Genomic DNA, 24,678 nt, shown 5'->3' with positions numbered 1-24,678 from the left:
CAGTGGCCGACATTCCTGTCTGGCAGGCGAACGCAGAACATTTAACCCCTTGGGGTTAACAAAGCAAAAGTGCAATTGCAGAAAGTTTGATTACTAAAGTGGACCTAACATTTTGACTTAAATGATGCCCCTTAAGATGGGCTTTGTCATTGGTTGTAGAAAGTCAGGGTAGATTAACGAATAGAAAATCACGGAGGGCACGCTAACCTTCACGCCCAAATTTGCCAATGAGAGCTCCGTTGGTGTGAAACTCCGCACCACGAGTGCCAATTCATGAAGTCTACCCCAGGTCAATTAAGTGTCACAATTAAAATATTGATCCTTGTGCTGCAATTTTGACAGACCTGTGGCGATTATCAGTGAGTTAATTCCGCAAACTGTAAAAGGGACAAACTCTGTATTGGAGCATATACCACACACCAGGAAAAACATTTTTAAAAATGTTAACTAAACAGAATACAACATCTTTGGTACTTGTCTACTAGTAAATTGTAGAAGAGTTACGACTCTGTCATATCTTGTCTCCTAGTCCATGCACTGGGCAGTGAGGGGTAAGAAAGAGCCAATGCTGGAGGCACCGACTGCAGATTCAGAAGGCTCTACAAAGAGAGCAGAGGAAGAATGGAGAAATGGTCGTATTGGTAACGCGGATCAGGCCGATTTGGATGGAGCTGGAATCAAAGAGGAAAGGATGGCTAATGAAGATCAGCATTCTTCAACAAGTCCCACCTCTCCACGTGAGTATAGAAAACCGAATTTTAAAGACTAAACAAGAAGTAATGCTGTGGAGATGCAGGAAACGACAACTCAACAGTATCTGGAGAAGTAAAGTAAAAGTGAGGAGACCAGTTGTTATAATTGTTACAAACTTTGGGTCTGTCTTAGATATTCTTTTGGAACAGCAGTGCTGGTCACTCCTGTAAGTGGCCTGAAGATCTTATGCTCAGGAGTGTGCCCGCAATGCCCAATATCTAATTATACCATAGCATTATCTAGGGGTGTAACATTAGCACCCCCAGTGATCTGAACTGGATATCATGTCTTTCACATGTGCCCTCACTTTAGCTTCTCTAATCTTTCAGAGAATGGACTGAAAGCACTTTAGTGAGATGGCACCAGATATGAATTGCTAGGCTGCTTATTTCATAGACAATAAGTGATTGTGCAGACTAACAACTGTAATCAAAACTCACTTACTTCACGTAACTTGAATCCCCTCTTTGTGAATAAGAAAAATAATAAACCACGCTACCCTGTCCCAGTTAGTGAGCTAACTACACTTGCTTTTAGTCTATTTTAGCATTTAAACAGGCCGAGGCTTACACGGGCTTGTTCAGCACAAGTCTTACAATAAACTGCCGAGGTCTTTCTTGCCTTTTAGCAGATCGTCTGGACTGACCTGGAATGTGGGTTTTTCTCTTTTGTTACTTCTGACCAGAGGAACTGATCCGGGGCTGGGGGGATGGGGGGGCCGGGCAGGGTGGGGGGAATGCTGTACCTCCAACTTCCCCATTCAATGATTCACCAGTGGGCCTGTCAATAAAATCGGCAACTCCCCTCTCAAGAGTCAATTCTCAGCAGATACCCCACGCTGGGTTCAAATGAACAGGGTCACCCCAACGATAAGAGGTGTGGATGTTTGTAGGAATTCTAAAATAAGATAACAAATTACCCATTGTTGTAAGTTGTTGTGGAACACATCTTTCCAATAACTGGCTCATTAATATATACATTCCTTTGTCTCAGAGTGCAGCATGTGGTGTAAGGAAAATTTTAAACTGCTGTAAACCCACTTTAAAACAAACCACTTAAATGTAACTCATTTCCAAATCCTCTCTGTGGAAAATTGGTCAGAAATCCCAAAATGCGACTGTGGTGTATGGATGAAAAATGAAGAATTGATTCAAAAAGCTATACAAATGTAAAATTGAACAGTAAGCATTAAAAGAAAAACACATTTTGGGATCCAGTTTATGAGTAATTGGAGACATGACCTGTGATAAGTGTAACGGGCTTGGGAGGAACAGGTGACTTTGGACCTCTGGTTTGCAAAGCTCTCCACCACTGGGGGTTTTCCTCACCTCATGTCTGGGTCGGGTTAGACAGATTGATAGAGATTGATTGCTCTGATTAGTCAACAGCTCCATTATCGTTGTACCATGTGACTACCAGGATGGTAAATGGTGAACTAGATGGACTGTGGTCTTTCTTTGTCCAGCAATTCCTATGTTCCACAGTAATCTGTATGGTTTAGTTAAGGGAATAGATAAATTGAATCCTGCCAATATGTTCAAGATTGCCACAAGGGGACATGGGCTCAAGGCTAGAAGAGGGAAGGTGAGCAGGCAGTTTAGATTGAACCACTTTTAGCAGAGGGTGATTGACGTGTGGAATGAACTGACCAGAGAGGCAGTGGGGGCAGTGAAGGTGGAAAGATTTAAGGGAGGATTGGATTGATATCTGAGCGAGTGGGCGATTGAGGACTGTTCATTTTTGGGACTGGCCATGTGGACTGCAGTTTTATTTCTGGTCCAGTACTTCCTGGATTCATCCAATAGTGAGATTAAAAAGTGATTGGGAACCATTTTCAACCACCGATTTGAAATTGGAATATGGAGGTGATCACGACACCCAGTATCCTATTTTGGAGCTGTATAAATGTAGCACTGGAGTATCGTTAACATGATGAGTTGTGATAGTCGCTTGGCTAAATACAAGTGAAATTTCAGCCTCTCTAGTTAAATGTAAATTTGAAATGACATCCGTAAAGAGAATAAATGCATCTAGTCTTCTAAAGGTAAATTAAAGGGGTGTAGGTTAGCTAGATGATGGAACAGCACTATCTGTGATGTCTGGGAGTGTGGGATCGGCAACTTTACCCGATAGTACGTTTACTGTGTTGGCTCGTGTGCATTACCAATAGCGGTGGTTTCTGTAGGAGCCTCCTGAGATTGTCCTCCCACCTCGCTCCTTCTGATGGCAATATAACCAATTGGTGAAATGGCCGTGTGTTCTGGCCTCCAGGTTGGTCTTGTGTGCCAGTGAACCAGTGCAGACATTGGGGGAGGTAATGGACCCAGATGTCCCAGTCACAACTACAACAGGGTAAGAACTGCAAGTACAGGGTTAGGTTCTGGTTACTGTGGGGTCCACCCTGCAATAGTCACAAGGCCGTTTCTAGATCACCTGGGACCTGATTCAGCACTGAGTGCGCCATTAAACAAAACACTGCACAATCTAGATCGAAGTTTCCTGTTAATACAGCCACTATTTCACCATGCTCCCAATACAAGCAATGGCAGTGTCTGACCACACTGCAGTACTGAGGCAGAACAGTTAACAGTACAAACTGAAAGAAATTTAATTAACATTTCAATTTGTCTGAAATCAGCAGAGCTTTTAAAACAGTCAGTATAGAGGATTAAGTAACTGAAGTTAAATGAAGTTAAATCCATCGGGTAAAATGATAGGCAGACTCGTCCTTGTTTCTTGTCTTGCCTTTATATCGGTGTTACACTGCATTAAACAGGATACAGTAAAACCTAGGCATGAGCTCTTCAGACAGTACCCCCTCTAACAGCCAAAGCATGGTCTCTTTATGCTACCTTCGCTCATACCTTGGACATGCCCACCGAAACCCAGCTCATACACATAGACTGGGCATCTTTGTCTGCCACTCAAACACCACTTAAAACCAACTGGCTTTGGAACAGCCATTACCCCCCCACCCCACCCCGCACACACAAAGATTGCTCTATCTTTGTTCACCTCAATTAGATGTGAGTTTTCTCCCATCACACTCGATCTGTGTCCTGTTTGGAGTGTAAACAATTTTACAACACCAAGTTATAGTCCAGCAATTTTATTTTAAATTCACAAGCTTTCGGAGGCTTCCTCCTTCGTCAGGTGAACGATGTGAAAATTTTGGAGTGAGGTGTGACTTCCCTGTATTTGACTGATCTTTGTTTCCCAGACTGGCTGTCTCTGTTTGTCATTCACCAAGTAGCAAGTTCAAAGCTAATTATCTTATGTATATTTTTCCCGGGCTTTGAGTAATCTGTACCATGGGAAGTCAATTGCTAGGCAAGGACATGTCTCGACTTGTCTTTAGTTGGGTGGCTGCTCAACCCTATCAGTCTTCACTAATTCTCTTTCCCTCATTCAGTAACTAAGATAATTGCACTTTAACAAGGGGCGAAAAGCTTATTGAATTGCCCAAAATAACCAGCCTGCTCCATACATTGTAAGCGACGCCTTTGTGATTCTACAGTGATAGAAAATGGTTATGGTTAATTGCCCGGTATAGATAGTTGCCCCCTGGGTGGTATAAGTGGCGGGGACTGTATTGTGTGCTTAATGTGAGCCATGCTCTATAATCTGGGAACAAAATGATTTTGTAGTCAATGAGTTTTGAAGACCCACTTTATACCTGGTCCTCCCTGTGTCCTGATTTAATGAAGCTGGTAGGTTTACCACAGGTGCTGTCACCGGCTGATGGCGACCCATGATTCGGGAACACCCGTCAACATCAACGTAGAAGCAGCTATGGAGGAAAGACTCAAGCCTGAAGTGAAAGGACAGTGCTTTACTCCACTACACCAACCAGTCTCCCCATCCACTTCTATCTCTCTACAATACTATGCAGCTGCAGACCATGAAAATCACAACAGTGACCCAGAGCTCTGGTTTTTTTCACTTGTGCCAAATATAAGACTAGGTCCTGTTCAGTCTTAACTTTACTGGCACCAATTCAAAAGAAACTCAGGTAATCTTAATGCAAAAGAAACTCAGGTAATCTTAATGCAAAAGAAACTCAGGTAATCTTAATGCAAAAGAAACTCAGGTAATCTTAATTCAAAAGAAACTCAGGTAATCTTAATGCAAAAGAAACTCAGGTAATCTTAATGCAAAAGAAACTTATGTAATCATTCAATGATGTTGCTGGCCCTCTCACCACCACTGACTCCCATTCGTAGCTCCTTGCTGCTGTGGCTGAGAGATTGGGGGGGGGGGGCAAGGAAATTGGTAACCTATTGGAAATTTCTATCATGACTGTTTAATTACCCTTTTATGAAATTCATAGTATTTTGTAAACATCTATAGCGTATTTAAGTCTTGCATATGACATGCACTTCCTGTAGGTGTCATACACACTTCCTGGAACACTTTTCCTGGTCACATTTTGTAGATATCCCAATTTTTATATCCTCTGACTCAATGTGAGCAATGCCACAGGAGATCCACCAGTGACTTGTTCAAATTCTGATTTCCTCCAGGAATTTCCGATGTGAACGGCTGCCATTATCGTTTCCGCTGGTCGGCAGACTCTCCTTCAGAACTGCTTCGGAAATTCAGGAACTATGAAATCTGACACACCGGGGAGCTGCCTTTCACTTTTGTTTCTCAATCTTACAATTAAAATGTTATTCACCCAGATAAGTGCTTTTCCTGTGACATTCTGTGGAACGCTTTTGTTGTGATATGTTGTGCATTCCCATATGTTCTCCTGGTGAAAACACCAGCAGCTGTTCCTGAGAGGAGACCTATGCTTAGAGATGACAACACTGTTACCACAATTTCCTCTTGTGTATGTAATTAAATGTTACCGTTACTCAGATTGCAACCTGGTATGTGAGTGTTGGTAATGTGTTGCTGTTACTATGGATGTAAATAGTGCTGTATGTGATTGTAACACGATGAGGTCTTAGAATATCATTCCTGAATTAAAAGTATGATGTTACAACATCTTAATTTATTCAAAGGATGGCATTGTCCTTCAAGGAGTTTATTAGCTTGTATTCTATGTTATAATACTCCGCTTTCAATATTTATGGAAATCAGTTCTACACATTGTGATAATAGTAATACTTGGTTGCTTAAGCAAGTGAACATAAAATCATAAAAATTACAGCACCAAAGGGGACCATGCAGCCCTAACTCATCAGTTGGAGCTTTTTATTCTACTCCCATTTCCCCTCCTTTTCCCCATATCCTTTTATATTCTTCCTTTCCAAATACTCATCCAATTCCTTTTTAAATGATGTTACAGTCACTGCCTCAATAGCCCCTTGTGGTGAAACATACCATGTTCTAATAATCCTCTGTGTGAAAACAGTTTTTCTAACTTCCCTCCTCATTCTTTTCGTCCTCAGTTAGTTTAGATGGTTTAGTCCCTTGTTACTGATTCACCAACCAGTAGAAACAGGCTTGCACTTTTTACCCTCTCAAAACCTTGCATAATTTTGAAAAATTCGATTATATCCTCCTCAACCTTCTCTGCTGCAGTGTATAAAAGAAAGCCTCTTTGACTGTAACAAAGAACATGCATTTATAGAGTGCCGTATCAGGTCGTCCAGATGTTGCAAAGCGATTCACAGCCAACGAACTACTTCCAGGTGCAGTCAGTTTTTATGTAGGCAGATGTGGCGGACAATTCGTACACAGCAAGGAGTCACAATCAGCAAATGCGATGAATGTCCATTTCACCTGGGTCTGGTTAAGGGGAGAATGTTGTCCCAGTCAGAAGACCACGTGTGAGAACATTCTAGAAATATTGTTCAAACCTGCATTCCCGATGTGGCTATCATCAGTTCTTAGCTGGAGTATTACACAGAGGAAGGTGCTGTTTCTGACAAACCCAAATTAATTTTTGAATATCTTACTTTCTCACTGAGGGGAGACAGACTGAAGAAATAACTGAAGTGCACATTTTGAAAACTGTAGAAGAACTTAGAGTTGATTCATGATCCCTCTATCCCAATGGGAACATTCCCAACTCCCATCTTCCACCCTCCATAAACTTGAGATCATCCAAAACTCTGCTGCCCGTATCCTAACTCGCACCAAGTCCCGTTCACCCATTATGCTTGCCGACCTACACTGACTCCCGGTCCAGCAGTGCCTCAATTTTAAAATTCTCTACTTCTTATTCAAATCCCTCCATGGCCTCGCCCCTCCCTATCTCTGTGACCTCCTCCAGCCCTACTAGAATTCTGTGTTCCACCAACCCTAGCTTCTTGTGCACTCCCACTTTCTTTGCTCCACCATTGGTGGCCGTGCCTACAGCCGTCTAGGCCCTAAGCTCTGGAATTCCCTCCCCAAATCTCTTAGCCTCTCTACCTCTCTCTCTCTCCCTTTAAGATGCTGCTTAAAACTCTATGCTCTTTGACCAAGCATTTAATCACCTGTCCTAATGTCTCCCTCTTTGGTTCAGCGTCAACTGTTGTCTGACTGCGCTCCTGTGAAGCACCTTGGGACGTTTTACTATGTTAAAGGCGCTATATAAATGCAAGTTGTTGTTGTGGGTTGGAAATACAATGATGTTGTCCTGTCTCCAGCTCCCAATACCCCCTCTTCAATACTCAAAGGGTTACCAGCAGTCAGTGGCACAGTGTCCAGTGTTATTAAAATGTATGCTGCAAACGTTTGTCATATCTTTGATGTATTGTTAAATCTGGTGGAAGACAGAATAACAAACGAGGCTGTTATTGCATTGACATTTCTGTTTGATGACTAGACTGAGAGCAGAGTGTTTAATTTCCTGCATTTTATGAATATACTGTTAGAAGCTGCAGCTATTTTTGTCAAAACACATAAAATGTCCCCGGTATTATTGAAATTAGCAACTGATAACAAACCACCAGAATCCAGCACCGAATTTTAATTTAAAAGTTTAACTTTGTATGGGTGTGTCCTGCAGTGACGATCAGTGACGGAGCGATGTGTGCAATTTTTCTGGTATATTAAAGTCTGTTCAGAGTATTCCAATCTCTTATCAGAGTCCTTTCTGTCAGTCACATGCATATTTCTCGAGAGACCGCGCCCGCCGCGTTTGCGGGTGATCGCTAAAGAGAACCCGTGTTCCCCGTGGGAAGTCCGGCTCCAAGGGACCGTTTCCCCTTGATCTCCTGCGATGCGCTTTCCGAGAATGTGGCTCCCTGCCGGGTGTGTGGGTTCACGGAGTCGCCCTTTTGCGCCTCAGTCTGTCACGAAATCCCGAAGCTCTGGAAAAATACTCGGTTTAGCAAAAAAAATGATAACGTGGAATTCATAAATTCAGAGAAACAATTCGCTATCCTAGACTGGTACCACAGTGCCCAGCATGAAACAAATTCCTGAAAGATGTGAAAAAGACGAGCAAGCAGAGAATAGGGCGACATTGCATTCAATAACTGGAAAATTGGGAGCGCTGCAAAAATCAGTCGACTGACCTCCATCTGTGATCCTCCAATCCATGGGGGAGCCTCACCTCGCAAAATGTACACTCACCTTTCTTCAATTCAAAAGGGATGAAGGCTCATTAATTAACAAATTGGGACATTTTCATAAGCTGCACAGCACTGCCTATAATCATGGAATCATATAGCACAGAGGGAGACCATTCGACCCCTCCTGCCTGTGCCAACTCTTTGAAAGAGCTATCCAATTAGTCAAACTCCCCTGCTCTTTCCCGGTAGCCCTGCAATTTTTTCTTTTCAGATATATACCCAATTCCCTTTTCAATGTTAGCATTGAATCTGCTGTCACTACCCTTTCATGCAGTGCATTCCAGATCATAACTCTGGGTAAACAACATTCTCCTTATTTTGCCAATTATCTTAAATCTGTGCCCTCTCGTTACCGACCCTCCTGACAGTGGAAACAGTTTCTGCTGATTTATCAAAACCCTTCGTAATCTTGAGCACCTCTATCTCCCCTTAACCTCCTCTGTTCGAAGGAGAATGCTGTTACAGAAACTCCTTTTAATTCAACAGAATTACAATGTTTTTAAAATGTTGGGGTAAATTGTGTAATCCCCCGCTCCCAGTGAGGAGGAATGATTCCTGCTATTTACAATGCCAGAGCAGCAATGTGTACTTTCAAATGCCCTTCCACCTGCTGTATTGATGTTGTGGTTAATTTTGTACTTCTCGCCCGATTCTGCACTCACAATCCAAGTTAAGTATCTGCTTGCATTTACATTATGCATTTTGTCAGCATTTTTAAAATCTGGATCATATCTCCTCTCATGGAATAAAAAAGTTCCCCTGTGTGTGTGTCTCAGTAACTTTAGAGTCCTACATCCCAGAATCGTCCTCAGCATCTGTTCAAGGTGCTCAAAACTGCATACCAACAATCCCAAATATTGACTCACTTGGTTACTATACTCCATGTGGATGGCTTGTTTTTGTTTCTATTCAAATGCTCGTGAGATACCTCCCAGTACTTGATTAGCATTGTGAGTGACACCTTCACACTGACTAGTGACAAGTTAAAAAGGTTCAACTGGTCGTGCCAAGATCAGGGAAGTTTGGGGTAAATTTTACTTTATTAGTGCTCCTGGCGCAGAACTTTGTGAAATAGGAATGCATATCGGGGACTCGGCCACAGAGGTCATACTGGAAGGAAAACTACTATTGCTACATGTCTCTCTGCTCTCCATATTTATACATCCCCGCCTCCCACCCATCACTACTGTCAATAGGTCCGTAGTCAATTCCCACCACAGTCTTGCATCCTTTGCTGCTCCTTAATTATACTCAAAGTGTTTCTACTGTCTGTTCACCCTCATGAAATCTCTTCTATCTAATGCTTTAATTATGTGGGTTTTTTTAATCAATAATGCTACTACCCCTCCTTTCCCAATTTCCTTGTCCTTTCCAAAGATCCGATAGTCTGGAATATTTACCTCCCAATCACGCCCAGCTTCTAGCCAAGTCTCTGTAGTGGTCACTACATCAGATCTTTTGAGCTGAATTTGTTTTTCTAACTCACTTGTTTTATTTCTTATCCTACATGCATTCATCTACATAATCCTCATTTGGGTAACTTGCCCATATGTCCTGCTGGGCTCTTTCTCACACTTTTTGACTTACTAGGGGTTAATTTTAACTTTTGGTGATAGTGTAAAAGGGGCAATATTGGACCGGCCGCCGGTTATACAATCTACCCATTTCCCTTTCCATGGAAGTTGGGAGAGGTGTGTAACAGGCCGCGAATCCAATAATGCCTGTTTCACACTATCGACAAAAGTTAGAATTACCCCCACTGTGTGGGTTTCCCCCTGTGTGACACACAATAGATACAGTATAGTACCCTACGATTGTACAATCTGGTTACTGGGCTCCCATAAATCTGAATTTTTTTTCACCTGACACTTTTTTTCTCAATTCTGAACTTTCTAATATCCAAAAGAAGGGTTTAAACAACAAATTTTTTTTAAAAAAAATAGACATTTCAGAGTGACATGATTAAATTAATCCATGGAATTAACTTTTGTGCCTTTTAATGCTTTCGTTTAAGTTTTTATGTGAAGGCCTCATCCTTTCCCAAAAGCCTGGGCTTGGACGTGATATTTTTGCCTGTGACATTCACCTTCCCACCGCCTCCCTTTTCTACCACCCCTTACTCTCATCACTACCTCAACCTCATCCTCGTTGACCTACCTGCTCGACCCCTTTACCTTCCGCTACTCATCACTCCACGACCATTCACCTCACCTTTAACACTCCAACCACTCCCACTTCCCTAACCCTGGGTGGGTGCTGAAAGGCCAGAGGCCAGCTCAACCTCAACCAGTTTCCCTCCTTCCCTCCTCGTCAACCTTTGGAGTAAAGATGTCTTACTGCAATTATATGGGGCCTTGGTGAGACCGCACCTGGAGTATTGTGTGCAATTTTGGTCTCCTTACCTAAGAAAGGATATACTTGCCACAGAGGGAGTGCAACGAAGGTTCACCAGACTGATCCCTGGGATGGCAGAATTGTGGTATGAGGAGAGATTGAGTAGACTAGACCTGTATTCTCTCGTCATGATGTGGAGATGCAGGTGATGGACTGGGGTGTACAAATGTAAAGAATCACACACCTGACGAAGGAGAAAGCCTCCGAAAGCTTGTGATTTTCAAATAAAACTGTTAGACTATAACCTGGTATTGTAAGATTCTGTACATTTGTATTCTCTAGAGCTTAGAAGAATGAGAGGTGAACTCATTGAAAGATACAAAATTCTTACAGGGCTCGACAGGGTAGATGCAGGGAGGATGTTTCCCCTGGCTGGGGAGTCTAAAACCAGGGGTCACAGTCTCAGAATAAAGCGTAGGCCATTTAGGACTGAGAAGAGGAGAAATTTCTTCACTCAGAGGGTGATGAATCTTTGGAATTCTTTATCCCAGAGGACTGTGGAGGCTCAGTCATTGAGTACATTCAAAACAGAGATCGATAGATTTCTAGATATTAAAGGCATCAAGGGATATGGGGATGGTGCAGGAAAATGGCATTGAGTTCGAAGATCAGCCATGATCTTATTGAATGGCGGAGCAGGCTCGAGGGACCGGATGGCCTACTCCTGCTCCTATTTCTTATGTTCTTCTTTCCTATCTGTTTCTGTCAAAGATTCTTTATTTGCTTTCAAAATTCAACTTTAAAAAAAAAGAAATCAAATCATAGTGAGGAGACAAAACCTGCCTGTCTGCCTTGCTGTCTGTTTGTGTCCCCCTGTTCTCTCTCCCCCTGTTAGTACACCCTCCGTAAACTTGAGCTCATCCAAAACTCTGCTGCCTGTAGCCTAACTTGCACCAAGTCTCCTTCACCCCTGTGCTCGCTGACCTACATTGGCTCCCGGTCCAGCAACACCTTGAATTTAAAATTCTCATCCTTGTTTTCAAATCCCTCCATAGCCTCGCCCCTCCCTAGCTCTGTAACCTCCTCCAGCCCTACAACCCTCCGAGATCTCTGCGCTCCTCCAATTCTGGCCTCTTGCGCATCCCCGATTTTAATCACTCCACCATTGGCGGCCGTACCTTCAGCTGCCAAGGCCCTAAGCTCTGGAATTCCCTCCCTAAACCTCTCCACCTCTCTACCTCTCTCTCCTCCTTTAAGAAACCTACCTCTTTGACCAAGCTTTCGTTCACCTGTCCTAATATCTCTTATGTGGCTCGGTGTCAAATTTTGTCTGAAAACGCTCCTGTGAAGCACCTTGGGATATTTTACCATGTTAAAGGCGCTATACAAATGCAAGTTGTTGTTGATGTTGAGTGGGATACTGAGTGGAACCTGTAGACCTCATTGGATAGGGTAGCAAAGCCCTCCACTGGAGAGGCCATGATGAGAACTCAAATAGCAGTCCATCCAGGCTTTGGCCTGCACTCTGCCACAGCATTATGAATAGTTACAGATGAACCTGGCATAAGAGGCATGAAATGGGATCGGGCTTCACTGATCACACTGAAGTCATCGGGTCTGTGCATCTTCAGAGCAGAGAGCTCAGTAACATGGAGGCTGCCAGTAGTTTCGGGACAAATGTGACCATGGACGATGACGATCCCCCTCAGGGTAGCAGTAGTTCCACACTACTCCTCCCCAACAACCATGACCATCGAAGATCTAGAAGGCAGGCTGTTCCCACATCTGCGGAGACCATCCAGGGTCCAGGCTCAAGGACCAGAGACGCCTCTCCGTCAGTGGGAGAAGGAGCACTGCAATAGGTAGCTGTGTACCTGCAACACCACCATAGGAAAAGTGGGTAAGGAGGAAGCACAGTGGTGATAATGAGAGGATAGTCACACAAACACCGTTCCTCATAAATTAATGTTAAAACTTGATCATTGTTCGATTTGTGCCTTTTTTACTATCGATGAAGGATAATAAGTGTGGGTGGGTACACTGAAGATTCGGGATTTGGAGAAGAGTGCAGGTTTGACAGGGAGGATTGCATTGCTTGTGCGAGGGAGCTACTGTGCGGAAAAATGGAAGGAGGATTCCTGTCCTTTGTTGATGAAGCAGTTGATGGGGGGACCAAGGCGGTATCTTCGGCAGCTGTCAAGGGGGGCTGTAGATGTCCCTCTTCTGCCTCCACTGTACCACAAATGGCATCCATCGGTGAATAGAAATGAACTAGAACATTCTGCAACAATTTCCGAAGCTCAAAATCCATCCCTTTTATCCGAAAGGCCAAAAATAAAGACCTTTCTCGAAAAGGAAGCAGCCTATCCCTTTAAAACGGATAGTGCAGCTCTGGAAGCTGAAGTGCAAGGTTTTTTTTTAGGAATAATTTGCCCCTGAACTGCCCCTGGTGTTAAAGCAGGAAATGTGAGTGCACCTTTCAGCTGCATGTTAGTTACACTGGAGCGTCCCCTTCAGGCACAGTCAGGTACAATGTCCTGAAAAGCCTTACAGGAAATTCAGCTCCAGTACTATTCAGGTGCAAAGCAGGGGCAAAAGATTAGTGTATAGCACCTGTTCTCCAGGTAATATTTGGGCACTAAACCCAGAGAACTGGACTGTATCACCTTTTATTTAGAGGTTGTTATTAATATTCTGTCTATAATTAAATAAGTAGCTCATAATAAGCAGTTCATTTCAAATACAATCTTATCCATCGTGAGAGGCCCGAGGAGTGGCCATATAAGGAGTGGGAGAGAACCAGGAATGACAGAGCATCACGAGAGGGCCGAGGAGCGGGAGGGAACCGGGAGTGACAGAGCATCACAAGAGGGCCGAGGAGCGAGAGGGGACCGGGAGTGACAGAGCATCACGAGAGGGCCGAGGAGCGAGAGGGGACCGGGAGTGACAAAGCTTCACGAGAGGGCCGAGGAGCGAGAGGGAACCGGGAGTGACAAAGCATCACGAGAGGGGATCGGGAGTGACAGAGCATCACGAGAGGGGACCGGGAGTGACAGAGCATCACGAGAGGGCCGAGGAGCGAGAGGGAACCGGGAGTGACAAAGCATCACGAGAGGGGATCGGGAGTGACAGAGCATCACGAGAGGGCCGAGGAGCGAGAGGGGACCGGGAGTGACAAAGCTTCACGAGAGGGCCGAGGAGCGAGAGGGGACCGGGAGTGACAAAGCATCACGAGAGGGCCGAGGAGCGAGAGGGAACCGGGAGTGACAAAGCATCACGAGAGGGGATCGGGAGTGACAGAGCATCATAAGAAATTTGAGGAGCAGTGAGTCTGAAACAGACAGGGAAAAGAATGAAAAAGTGGCATCACAACACAAGGAGGAGTGGCGAGGGTAAGTCAGTGTAAGTATTTAGTTTATTGGTATGTGTTTTTAGGATATTGTGTTTAGTGATTAGTGTTTTTGCATCAGATAAACAGAAAAATGCCTTAAAGCTAAACAAACAGTTTAAATAACTGTTATCTAACACGGCAGGACAGCTGGGGCCCGTCACATGCAAATCCTGTGCCATGTGGGAACTCCAGAACACTTTGTGTGTCCTGGAAAACCACATGTGCAGGAAGTGCCGCCAACTGCTCGAGCTCGAGCTCAGAGTTTCTGAGTGTGAGGGGAGGCTGGCGTCACTACAGTGCACACGGGAATCTGAGAGTTTCATGGATAGCACGTTTCAGGAGGTGGTCACCCCGCAGTTACAGAGAGTTCAGGAGGAGAGGGAGTGGGTGACCACCAGGCAGACTAGAAGGAACAGGCAGGGAGTGCACTCACCTGACGAAGGAGCAAAGCTCCGAAAGCTTGTGATTTCAAATAAAGCTGTTGGACTATAACCTGGTGTTGTGCGACTCCTTACATTTGTCCATCCCAGTCCATCACCGGCATCTCCACATCAGAGATCCAGGCGTTAGGTAAAAGATTAAAGAACAGGACCTCAAAGGTAGCAATCTCTAGATTACTCCCAATGTCACAAGCTGGTGAGTATAGAAACAGGAAGTTAGTGCAGGTTAATGCATGGTTGGAGAAATGGTGCAGGAAAGAGGGCTTCAGATTCCTGGGGCATTGGGACCAGTTCTGGGGCAGGAGGGACCTGTACAAGCCGGACGGGTTGCACCTGAACAGAGCTGGGACCAATGTCCTTGCGGGGAGGTTAACTAGTACTGTGGGGGAGGGTTTAAACTAATTTGTCTGGGGGAGGGGAACCAGGACGTAGCAGCAGAGAGGAGAGACAAGGTGCATAGAAAACTAGGGGGGACAAATAGCAACAGAATAAAGAATAGTGTAGAAAGAGCAGGAATTAGATGGAGGAAAAACACAAAGCAGACAAGCATGGTGTTGGGCTGCATGTGTGTTAATGTGAGGAGTTTTACAAATAAGGTTGATGAGCTGCAGGCACAAGTTGCCACCTGGGGTTATGATACAGAGGCTATAACAGAGACCTGGCTTAAACATGGGCAGGAATGGGAACTAAATATTCCTGGCTACAAGGTATTCAGGAGGGATAGGTGTAAGATTGTACACCTACCCACATAGTACGGTGGGCAAGTGAACTAGCTATGATGGCGTCTGCTCATGTATCTTTTTCTTTTATATGATTGTATGGAATTAAATACTCTGGTGCTGGATGTATGAATCGAGCAGGACTGATATCAGGGCAGGGGGCTCTCGGATTACAGCAACATACAAGAAAGGTCATCAGCCTCCGCATTCCACCCTCTGGTTAGCTCAGGTGTGTAGGCTAAAAGATCTTTGATTCAGCTGAAGCTGGGAATCTTATTAGATCCTGGGTACATAAATAATGGAGCCTTACAAGGCAGGCCCATAAAACCTGGCTTGGAATCTGAGGGAGTGGAGGGAGGACCTGGCCTGGAATCTGAGGGAGTGGAGGGAGGACCTGGCCTGGAATCTGAGGGAGTCGGGGGAGGCCGGGGAACCATGGATTCCCAGCCTTGACACGGGGGCAAGACCCGATAAGGAAGGCCAGAACAGTCTTGAGCCACTGTGTAAAGTCATGATTGGTTAAGGCCAGAGGTGGGCCACAAGCTGCTTTTGCAGACCCCTGAAAGGTGGGAGATAACAGGGAGACTGACCCCTTTTTCTCTTCCAGACAAAGAACTCGAGGCACCATTGGACACCTCGCCTTTTTGGAGACCCCAATAGGGCAAGGACCCCTGTCAATAGCTGGCCCTGGGCCCACCCCCAAAAGTGGCATAAAAAGAGGACCTCGCACTGATATCAGGCTGTAGAGATTTAGCAGGAGTGGGACTGGTAGCATTGGAATCCAGTCATCAGCTATTCAACAATTCAATGAACAATCCGGATCAACAGAGGTCACTCCAGGCGGAGTAGGACAGGGAACAGGGGTTCCAGGAGGTCACTCCAGGTGGAGTAGGACTGAGGACGAGGGTTCCAGGAGGTCACTCCAGGCGGAGTAGGACTGAGGACGAGGGTTCCAGGAGGTCACTCCAGGCGGAGTAGGACTGAGGACGAGGGTTCCAGGAGGTCACTCCAGGTGGAGTAGGACTGAGGACGAGGGTTCCAAGAGGTCACTCCAGGCGGAGTAGGACTGAGGACGAGGGTTCCAGGAGGTCACTCCAGGCGGAGTAGGACTGAGGACGAGGGTTCCAGGAGGTCACTCCAGGCGGAGTAGGACTGAGGACGAGGGTTCCAAGAGGTCACTCCAGGCGGAGTAGGACTGAGGACGAGGGTTCCAGGAGGTCACTCCAGGCGGAGTAGGACTGAGGACGAGGGTTCCAGGAGGTCACTCCAGGTGGAGTAGGACTGAGGACGAGGGTTCCAGGAGGTCACTCCAGGCGGAGTAGGACTGAGGACGAGGGTTCCAGGAGGTCACTCCAGGCGGAGTAGGACAGAGAACGAGGGTTCCAGGAGGTCACTCCAGGTGGAGTAGGACTGAGGACGAGGGTTCCAGGAGGTCACTCCAGGTGGAGTAGGACTGAGGACGAGGGTTCCAGGAGGTCACCCCAGGTGGAGTAGGACTGAGGACGAGGGTTCCAGGAGGTCACTCCAGGCGGAGTAGGACTGAGGACGAGGGTTCCAGGAGGTCACTCCAGGCGGAGTAGGACTGAGGACGAGGGTTCCAGGAGGTCACTCCAGGCGGAGTAGGACAGAGAACGAGGGTTCCAGGAGGTCACTCCAGGTGGAGTAGGACTGAGGACGAGGGTTCCAAGAGGTCACTCCAGGCGGGGCAGAAGAGGTGAGAAGTAAACAGAAGATGAAGGTACCCCCGACGGGTTGGAAAGCACTTTCTTCAAGACTCCCAGACAGACACGACTCTACCCAGTGCGGAACGGGTGATATGATCTCCTGCTCTGTGCTGTAAACCACTGCCCCAACACTGCGTGTGTTGGTCCTTTTGTGAAGTCCAATAAAGCACCTTTTTACCAAATTGGAGTTGGGTCAATTACCGGTAACTGAGAGTAAAATCTCACATAATTGACGACCATGAAGAGATCTGGCTAAAATTGGTGCTCATTTGGCTTCACAGAAGGTCCTCGGACTGACCTATTGTGCACAGAATGTCGGCTTAGGGGGGAGAACTGAAAGGGAGTACATTCGCCAGTGGTACTCGTGTTTAAGGGGATGGCTAGTCACGCAAAAAAACGTGGAGTCGGTCCTACAGGCAGAATGAGAGAAGTGAAATGATACTGAAATAATGAAGATAGTTATGAGTGATAGCGGGGATAGCCTCCCTGCCGTGATGGCTTTCATCCAGAAACAAGTGGATGAGGATACCAACAAGCTTAAGAGAGTCTGTCACCTGCTAAACCATTCTGTGCAAAGAGGAGCGAGCAGCTGAAATCAGATCTGGAGAAGGAACTGAGCCAGGTCAAAGCACAAGCCCTCGAGCTAGGAAAGATAAATGCTCAGATAAAACGGGACCTAGAGCTGCAACAAAACAGGGCACATGACCTAACAAGCACGCTGCAAAAGCAGCAGAACCAGGGGTGTGTCCCCGCTGCGTTAGCAGTCGGGTCACAGGAGGTGAAGAAGAGAGACAGAAGGCGCTCTTGATTGGCGGGGACCAACGGCCCCCTATCCCTACCCCAGCACCGACCAGGAGTTCAAGGGAAAAGAGCTGATGCCCCTCAATGTGATAACAACCAGAACGACAGCGGGAGCCGGGGAGGGCCGGGGCCCACCGTAGTAGAATCACAGCCGATAAAGCCAGATGTTGCACAGGCACTGGCCAGAGAACTCAGCCCAGTCCGACAGGGGGACGACCCGATTGCCTTCACCGGCGTATGGGGGCGACTCAGGCACGCTCACCCCGAATTAGAGGGCAATGATTTGAGACAGGTGCTGCTGGCAGCGACCGACGCTGAAATCAGAGCGTGCATCAGCTACGAGACCCCTAACCCGGACTCTGATATAACGGCTGTGTTTGACGAGATCAGTGACGTATTGGGGATTCGGAGTGTCACTGTCATGCTCCACTGATCCCAGACATTGCAGAGCCCTACTGAGCACCCAATCGGGTTTAGTAGTAGATTGTATAATCCGTATGAAGGGACCCAGAGTAGGCGAGGGCAGGGAGAATTTCACAATGACGAAGGGTTTAAGCAGATGTTTCTTACAACAACTGCACTGGTTGGTACGCACCGCGCTGGGAGTGTCCGTTTCGATGCATTCAGATTGGTTCGAGATCCTCCAGGCGGCGGTGCAGCCACTGGCGGCAGTATGGGATTACACCCCGCCGGGGCCAGTGGTAGGAGGCTGGGAAAATCCCGTTACTCTGGTGGAGGGCCCACGGGAATCCCAGAGACCACCCTTTGGGAAAAACAACAATATCCCGCAAAAACCCAGGCGGTGCTACAATTGTGGCAGAACCGGCCATTGTGCCAAACGCGTTACGGCACTTGGGGGAGGAAAGGGCCTGTGGGCGGGGTGCCTCCGCGCCAATACTCCCAGGAGGCCACCGGCGCCTCCTCCCTGGAACAAAAGATGGATAAACTCCTCACTCTAATGACGGCCGGTGCCCTGTCAGGGACTGGGGCCTCACCAGTGGCGGTGACCACTACTGGCATGCCCTCAGTGCAAACAGGACCTTCACCCTCAGGCCCGAACCACCGGCCTCCCAATGCCGAAAAACGTTAGGACCCCCGTGAAAACATACTCCGGTCTACGGTCTCAACGCGACACCTTCCTGAGGCCAATGGTTCTCATTGAAGTAATGGGGGGTCCAACGCAGGCCGTGCTTCTTGACAGGGGCCCATCAGTTACTATCATTCACACCTCGCTCCCCGATAATTACGACAGGCCAAAACGGTGCTGAGTGGTTTTGACGGATCGGCACAGTACGCCTATCAGCTAGGCCCAATTCACTTAAAATTTGGGGATTTCAAATGTGCCGTCGACACTGCCGTTACGATGCAGACGGCAAATGGAAAGGGGATTAGGGGAGCGGATCTTATGAGTCAGTATAGAGCGGTCATCGATTACACGAACGACTATTTGTGGCTCAGAGGAGAAAGAAAAGTCAGGGGTCAAGTGAAGGGCGTCACTGTCATGGATACGCTCACGTAGTATATGCTATTAAAAGGTCAGAGAGTTACGAACCACTGTCTCATGAGGACCCCCGGGTATTGTCCTTGGTGCGTAAATGGGCAGTGGTGATTGCAAATCATAAACATGATTGTGGCCGGATGCAGGGAGAGGAGGTTGTAAACGGACCACCACATCCGTTTGCCAAGCAATACCCTATCCCTTCTGAAAGCCACCCGTATGTATAGGCTACCACTGACTCTTTGTTAAAACAGGGTGTTGTTAGGATGGGCACGTTCACCACAAAATCCCCAATTTGGCCCCTTTAAAAAGCCGGACGATACCTGGTGTCTGACAATTGACTGTCGCAAATTAAAGTCCGTGACCCCCGCTTGCTCACCAGTGGTCAGGGAAACACCAACGCTGTTGTCCCAAATACCCACAGGCAGCAAGCTCTTCCCCACTCTAGATGTTGCCAATGGCTTCTGGAGCATTTCGGTCTGAGAGGAGGATTAATACAAATTTGCCTCACTTTCCAGGACCAGAGTTACACCTGGACTGTTCTACCTCGGGGCTTTCACAACACCCCTACTATCTTCCACAAACCAATGGAACTTTTCCAAACCACGCTGTTTATTGCAGTGTGTGGATGACCTGTTGTTGGCGACAGACACAGAAACACAACACCTTACACTGTTAGATGAATTGCTGCAAATGCTAAGGGAGGCGGGGCTCAAACTTAAACCTCGCAAGGCCCACCTACTAAAAGAGCAGGTGACATTTCTCGGGGTTTCGATCTCCGCGGAGGGACAGACCCCAGATCAGCACAAAGTGGAGATCATCCAGCTCCTCCCGCTGCCGGTCTCCAAAACAGCCCTTAGGTCATTTCTGGGGCTGGTAGGGTATCAGAGATCTTTCATTCCCAGCTGCGCTGAGTTGGCAAAGCCCTTGTACGAATTTTTAAAAGGGGATAAGGATGAGGTGAAGTCAGCATGGACTGAATCACACACCACCGCGGTGTCCCAGCTTAAGGCAGCAGTCATTCAGGCGACGTGCCTGATCGCGCCTGACCCTAATCAGACGTTCCACCTGTAGGTAGGAGCCACAGACCAGAACCTGGCGGCGGTCCTGTGTCAGGAAGTGCAGGGGAAAATGCTACCCATTGCGTACGCCTCGCAGGTTCTAGGGGGGCGGAAACAATGTACAGGACTGTGAGAGACACCTGTTGGCAATGTTTTGGGCAGTTAAACACGTCACGGGTTTACAATCGACCGTGCTGCACTCTCCTCATACGCCCCTTAATCTGCTACTTCAGCCTGGGGATTCACCTGCTCGCTTGAGTCACTGGACGCTGCTGTTGACGCAGCGGGCTCTCTAGATCACCCCAAAGCAAAGCAAACCACCCTCCTTCCTCAGCGGCTATTGTACAACGGCGGCCCGCACGAGTGTCCCTTGCCCCTCCTAGATTTTGTGAACCACCCAGTTCTTAAACAGCCAATAGCGGACGCAGCAGACGCGTACATCGACGGTTCATCATTTCACCACGAGGGAACACCTTACACGGATCTTGCAGTGTTACTCCCGAACAAAACGATCCAGTACGAGTGTGTGCCTCACTCAGCCCAATATGCTGAGGTAGCAGCCCTCTTGACAGCTGTATTTGAGACCCATGACCACACCATTAATATCTGGCCTGATAGTGCCTATGCTATTATCACCATGTTGTCCTTGCCTCTGTACTCTAAGAGTAACTTTTGTACATCTGATCGTAAGCCTACTAGTACATGCAAAGTTATTTTGGCTGTTATGGGACATGTTGAAAAGTAGATGGCAACCATGTTTTATCGGAAAGGTTAAGGCCCATAACCGAGGGACCGACCCCCATTCGAATGGCAACTCCCTGGTGGACTCCCTGGTCCACTAAGGAAGCAGCCGTAAATGGCTCACCCCTCCTCCTTCCGCCCAGGGAGTCAGAATCAGCCCCATCGGTCCTCACAGTCACAACCCCCAAACAACCGGCCATTGACCTGCATGGCCTGCAGTCATCGGTAGAATCATACCGACAGGTGATCAGATGGCACGAGCAGTCTAGGCCTCTACCTCAACCCACTTCGTGGGCCCATCTGACCTCTCTTGGAACAACGGGGGCAGGCGCCAATGATGTAGATTCCCTCCTGATGTACCAATCTACCTCAGATCCCTCCCCTGTAGTTTGCGTTCCGCCAATGTTAAGTGAGGAATTATTCGACATGTTCCACTGGTCTGCGGAGAACACTATCCGTAAAATACGAAAGGTGGGGTGGTGGCTGGGCATGGAGGCTGACCTCAGCCAAAGGGTAGAGAGATGCCTCATGTGTCTTCAGCACAACCCCGCCGCACATACAAACCAGGCCTTCCTCCAGAATGCCCCCCCATCCACAGGGGCCCTGGACCCACCTCCAAATTGATTTAATTGGTCCCCTAACCAAACCGCCTGCCGGGCACACCTATTGTTTAGTCATAATGGACTGCTTCACCAAGCGGATTGAGGCTTTCCCGTGCAAAACCAACACTGCCATTAGAGCCGCGTGGGTGTTATTGAGCAAGGTGATCTGCAGGTGGGGAGTGCCAGTGCAGGTAGACAGCAATCAGAGATCACATTTCACCAGTAAGATATTCGCCGAGTTGCAGAAATTAATGGGAATTACCCACAAACTGTATATATCTCACCGCCCTCAGTCATCGGGAATTGTGGAAAGGGGAAATCGGACTTTGGAAACAATGCTTAAAACGTTTTGTGCAGACCACCCCGCTCAATGGGCAAGCATGCTGCCCATGTGCCTGATGGCCATTAGATCAACTCCTCATAGCACTACAGGCATATCACTGTACTAGACTATGACAGGTGCACGCCTGGGCACTTATTATGGCCCATGGCAACACCCCTGCAGATGGGAGCGATAGACTATCAATGGTTGGAGAAAATGGTAGACCATGTAAATAAGACTAATGAATTTGTGGCTGCAAAAATTGGAAAGAGCAGGGCCGAGAGAAAGCGTTACTTTGACAACAGTCAGGCCCTTTGAATATCCTGGGGGTCATCACTGACCAGAAACTTAACTGGACCAGCCACATAAATACTGTGGCTACAAGAGGAGGTCAGAGGCTGGGTATTCTGTGGCAAGTGACTCACCTCCTGACTCCCCAAAGCCTTTCCACCATCTACAAGGCACAAGTCAGGAGTGTGATGGAATACTCTCCACTTGCCTGGATGAGTGCAGCTCCAACAACACTCAAGAAGCTCGACACCATCCAGGACAAAGCAGCCCGCTTGATTGGCACCCCATCCACCACCCTAAACATTCACTCCCTTCACCACCGGCGCACAGTGGCTGCAGTGTGTACCATCTACAGGATGCACTGCAGCAACTCGCCAAGGCTTCTTCGACAGCACCTCCCAAAGCCACGATCTCTACCACCTAGAAGGACAAGGGCAGCAGGCGCATGAGAACAACACCACCTGCACGTTCCCCTCCAAGTCACACACCATCCCGACTTGGAAATATATCACCGTTCCTTCATTGTCGCTGGGTCAAAATCCTGGAACTCCCTTCCTAACAGCACTGTGGGAGAACCTTCACCACACGGACTGCAGCGGTTCAAGAAGGCGGCTCACCAGCGACACCCACATCCCATGAACGAATAAAAAAAAAATCAGGTCGGAGATGTAGTAATGGTTCTGAATAATGGGAAGAAGGACCACTTATTTGAAGCTAAATGGAAGGGCCATTCCTGATTGTAGACCGTCTCAGTCCAGGGGTATACTTGGTACAGTTTCCCAACAAGGGAAGAAAAAAGAGCACTAAATGGTACCACATCAAGAAATTAAAATCAGGAATGGCTGAATAAGTTGACAAATTGAGGAGAATGCCTCAGTACCGGACCAAGGGTTTTAACTAACATAAAACTATTCCACCCCACAAGTAACGTCTGGGCATTTAGAAAAAGGTTGGTGCTGGTGGAGACGATGGTGTGAGCCTACAGGCCAGCATAGGATAACTTGAAAATAAGAGAAATCCAAAGGAACCATGTGCTGCTTCCACAGTCGAATAGCCATTGATGAACTATTAAATAGTTAATGTGGAATGCTTCCCTATATGTATTTGTGTTTTGCTTGTCATGCAAATATAATCTGATGTATAATTTATGTTTTATAGACGTTTGACATGGAGCGAGATCTATACAGACCCACACAGAGGTGGCACTGGTGGCTCGTTCTGATTGAAATCTGGACATTGGGGGTGTTTGGAGAGCTTACCCAGCCAGACTGTACGCTGAGAGTAGAGGGAGACGGATTAAGCCTGGGAAATGAGACAGTCATATTCTATTTCCAGCCTTCACACCTGGGAGGGGTTGCCCTTCCAGAAATGTAAGATCACCCAAACAACTACCACACCATACACAGTTAAGGGGTCACCGGAGTATGGGAACGATGCAAGTGTGGGGATCGTGCGAGGGTCTACCAGCGAATGGTGGTTTTTGGGGAAAAGGTCCGAGGTACACAAGAGGGCAGGGTAAGAGCATGGTGATCGTACGGCCCCGAGCAGGAGAGACATAAATCAATATTAGAAAGGGGCAGGGAGGTGTGCAGACCCCGGTTTTGGAAATATAATGAGGGATATTACACATGCCTCTAGGTAACAGGAATGCATGGGGGCCACAATGCTGCCTGCTACCAGGGAGGGAACGATGGTCCACCTGAAAATTGTGATATCCCGACCCCCTGTTATGCATACAGCACGGACTCCATCAATAAGCTCCAGCCTTGCACCATGCACACGCCATTGGGACGTTGCATACACCGGCGATTTCCCAGATGTTGTCACCCTGAGGGAGGAACACATGTAGTGAGGCTAAAAACCCTACTCCAATCCCTGCGGCCTAAGCCTAGCTGGGACCAACTAGCAAAGATAGGCTGCCCCAAGCTACAGCCAGGGCCTGCCAACGGACTTGTTATCCCCACAGATACAGTTCTCCATAATGACCTACATTATGAAACTGTCCCAGTCCTCCTGAACCTGACTAATATCGGGCTGCCCGAGCGGTGTAATCCTGAGCATCGACGGCTATATGCAGATATGTTGCACCAACTTACAGGGACATTTTGGGAGACTAATAGTAGGACAGCAGGAAATGAGGACCCGGGGAGCTCACATCACATAAAAGCCCCACGCATGCAAGGAAAGACGACTGAGCTCACCCTAAACGGAAGCACGGCACATCGGAGGGAAAAGAGGGGCCTTATACAAGATGGAATACGAGCAGGCATGGGAGGTCTAGCCGGGATAAACACTCTGGATATGGAAAGTATAGCAAACAGCATGCAGATCTTCAGGTACAAACTACAGGACATTATGAAGAAGGAAGGAAGCCGAGGGGGCCAACACCCAGGTTAACATCTTAGATCCAATCGAGCACTCAAGGCAGGCTGCCCACATTGTCAATGCCCTTACAAGAGAAACCCAGAATGCCTTGGCTGAGGCACC

The 24,678-nt window shown here is 47.3% G+C and overlaps 1 protein-coding gene across 1 annotated transcript in view; it reads left to right on the top strand.

Moving 5' to 3' along the window:
* The window catches only part of dnajc12 (DnaJ (Hsp40) homolog, subfamily C, member 12), a 35,269-nt gene extending 27,508 nt beyond the window's left edge, over positions 1–7,761 (top strand). The window contains exons 4-5 of the mRNA XM_068002773.1: positions 530–737; positions 5,277–7,761. Of these exons, the coding sequence (XP_067858874.1) occupies positions 530–737; positions 5,277–5,371 (303 nt within the window). The 3' untranslated portion in view covers positions 5,372–7,761. The remainder of the gene's footprint in view (positions 1–529; positions 738–5,276) is intronic.
* Positions 7,762–24,678: the final 16,917 nt, after the last annotated feature.

Source organism: Heptranchias perlo, chromosome 21, assembly GCF_035084215.1.
Source record: "Heptranchias perlo isolate sHepPer1 chromosome 21, sHepPer1.hap1, whole genome shotgun sequence".
Lineage (NCBI taxonomy): Eukaryota > Metazoa > Chordata > Chondrichthyes > Hexanchiformes > Hexanchidae > Heptranchias > Heptranchias perlo.
The sequence above is the reverse complement of the archived record's forward strand: the minus strand, read 5'-3'. Positions and strand labels throughout refer to the sequence as shown.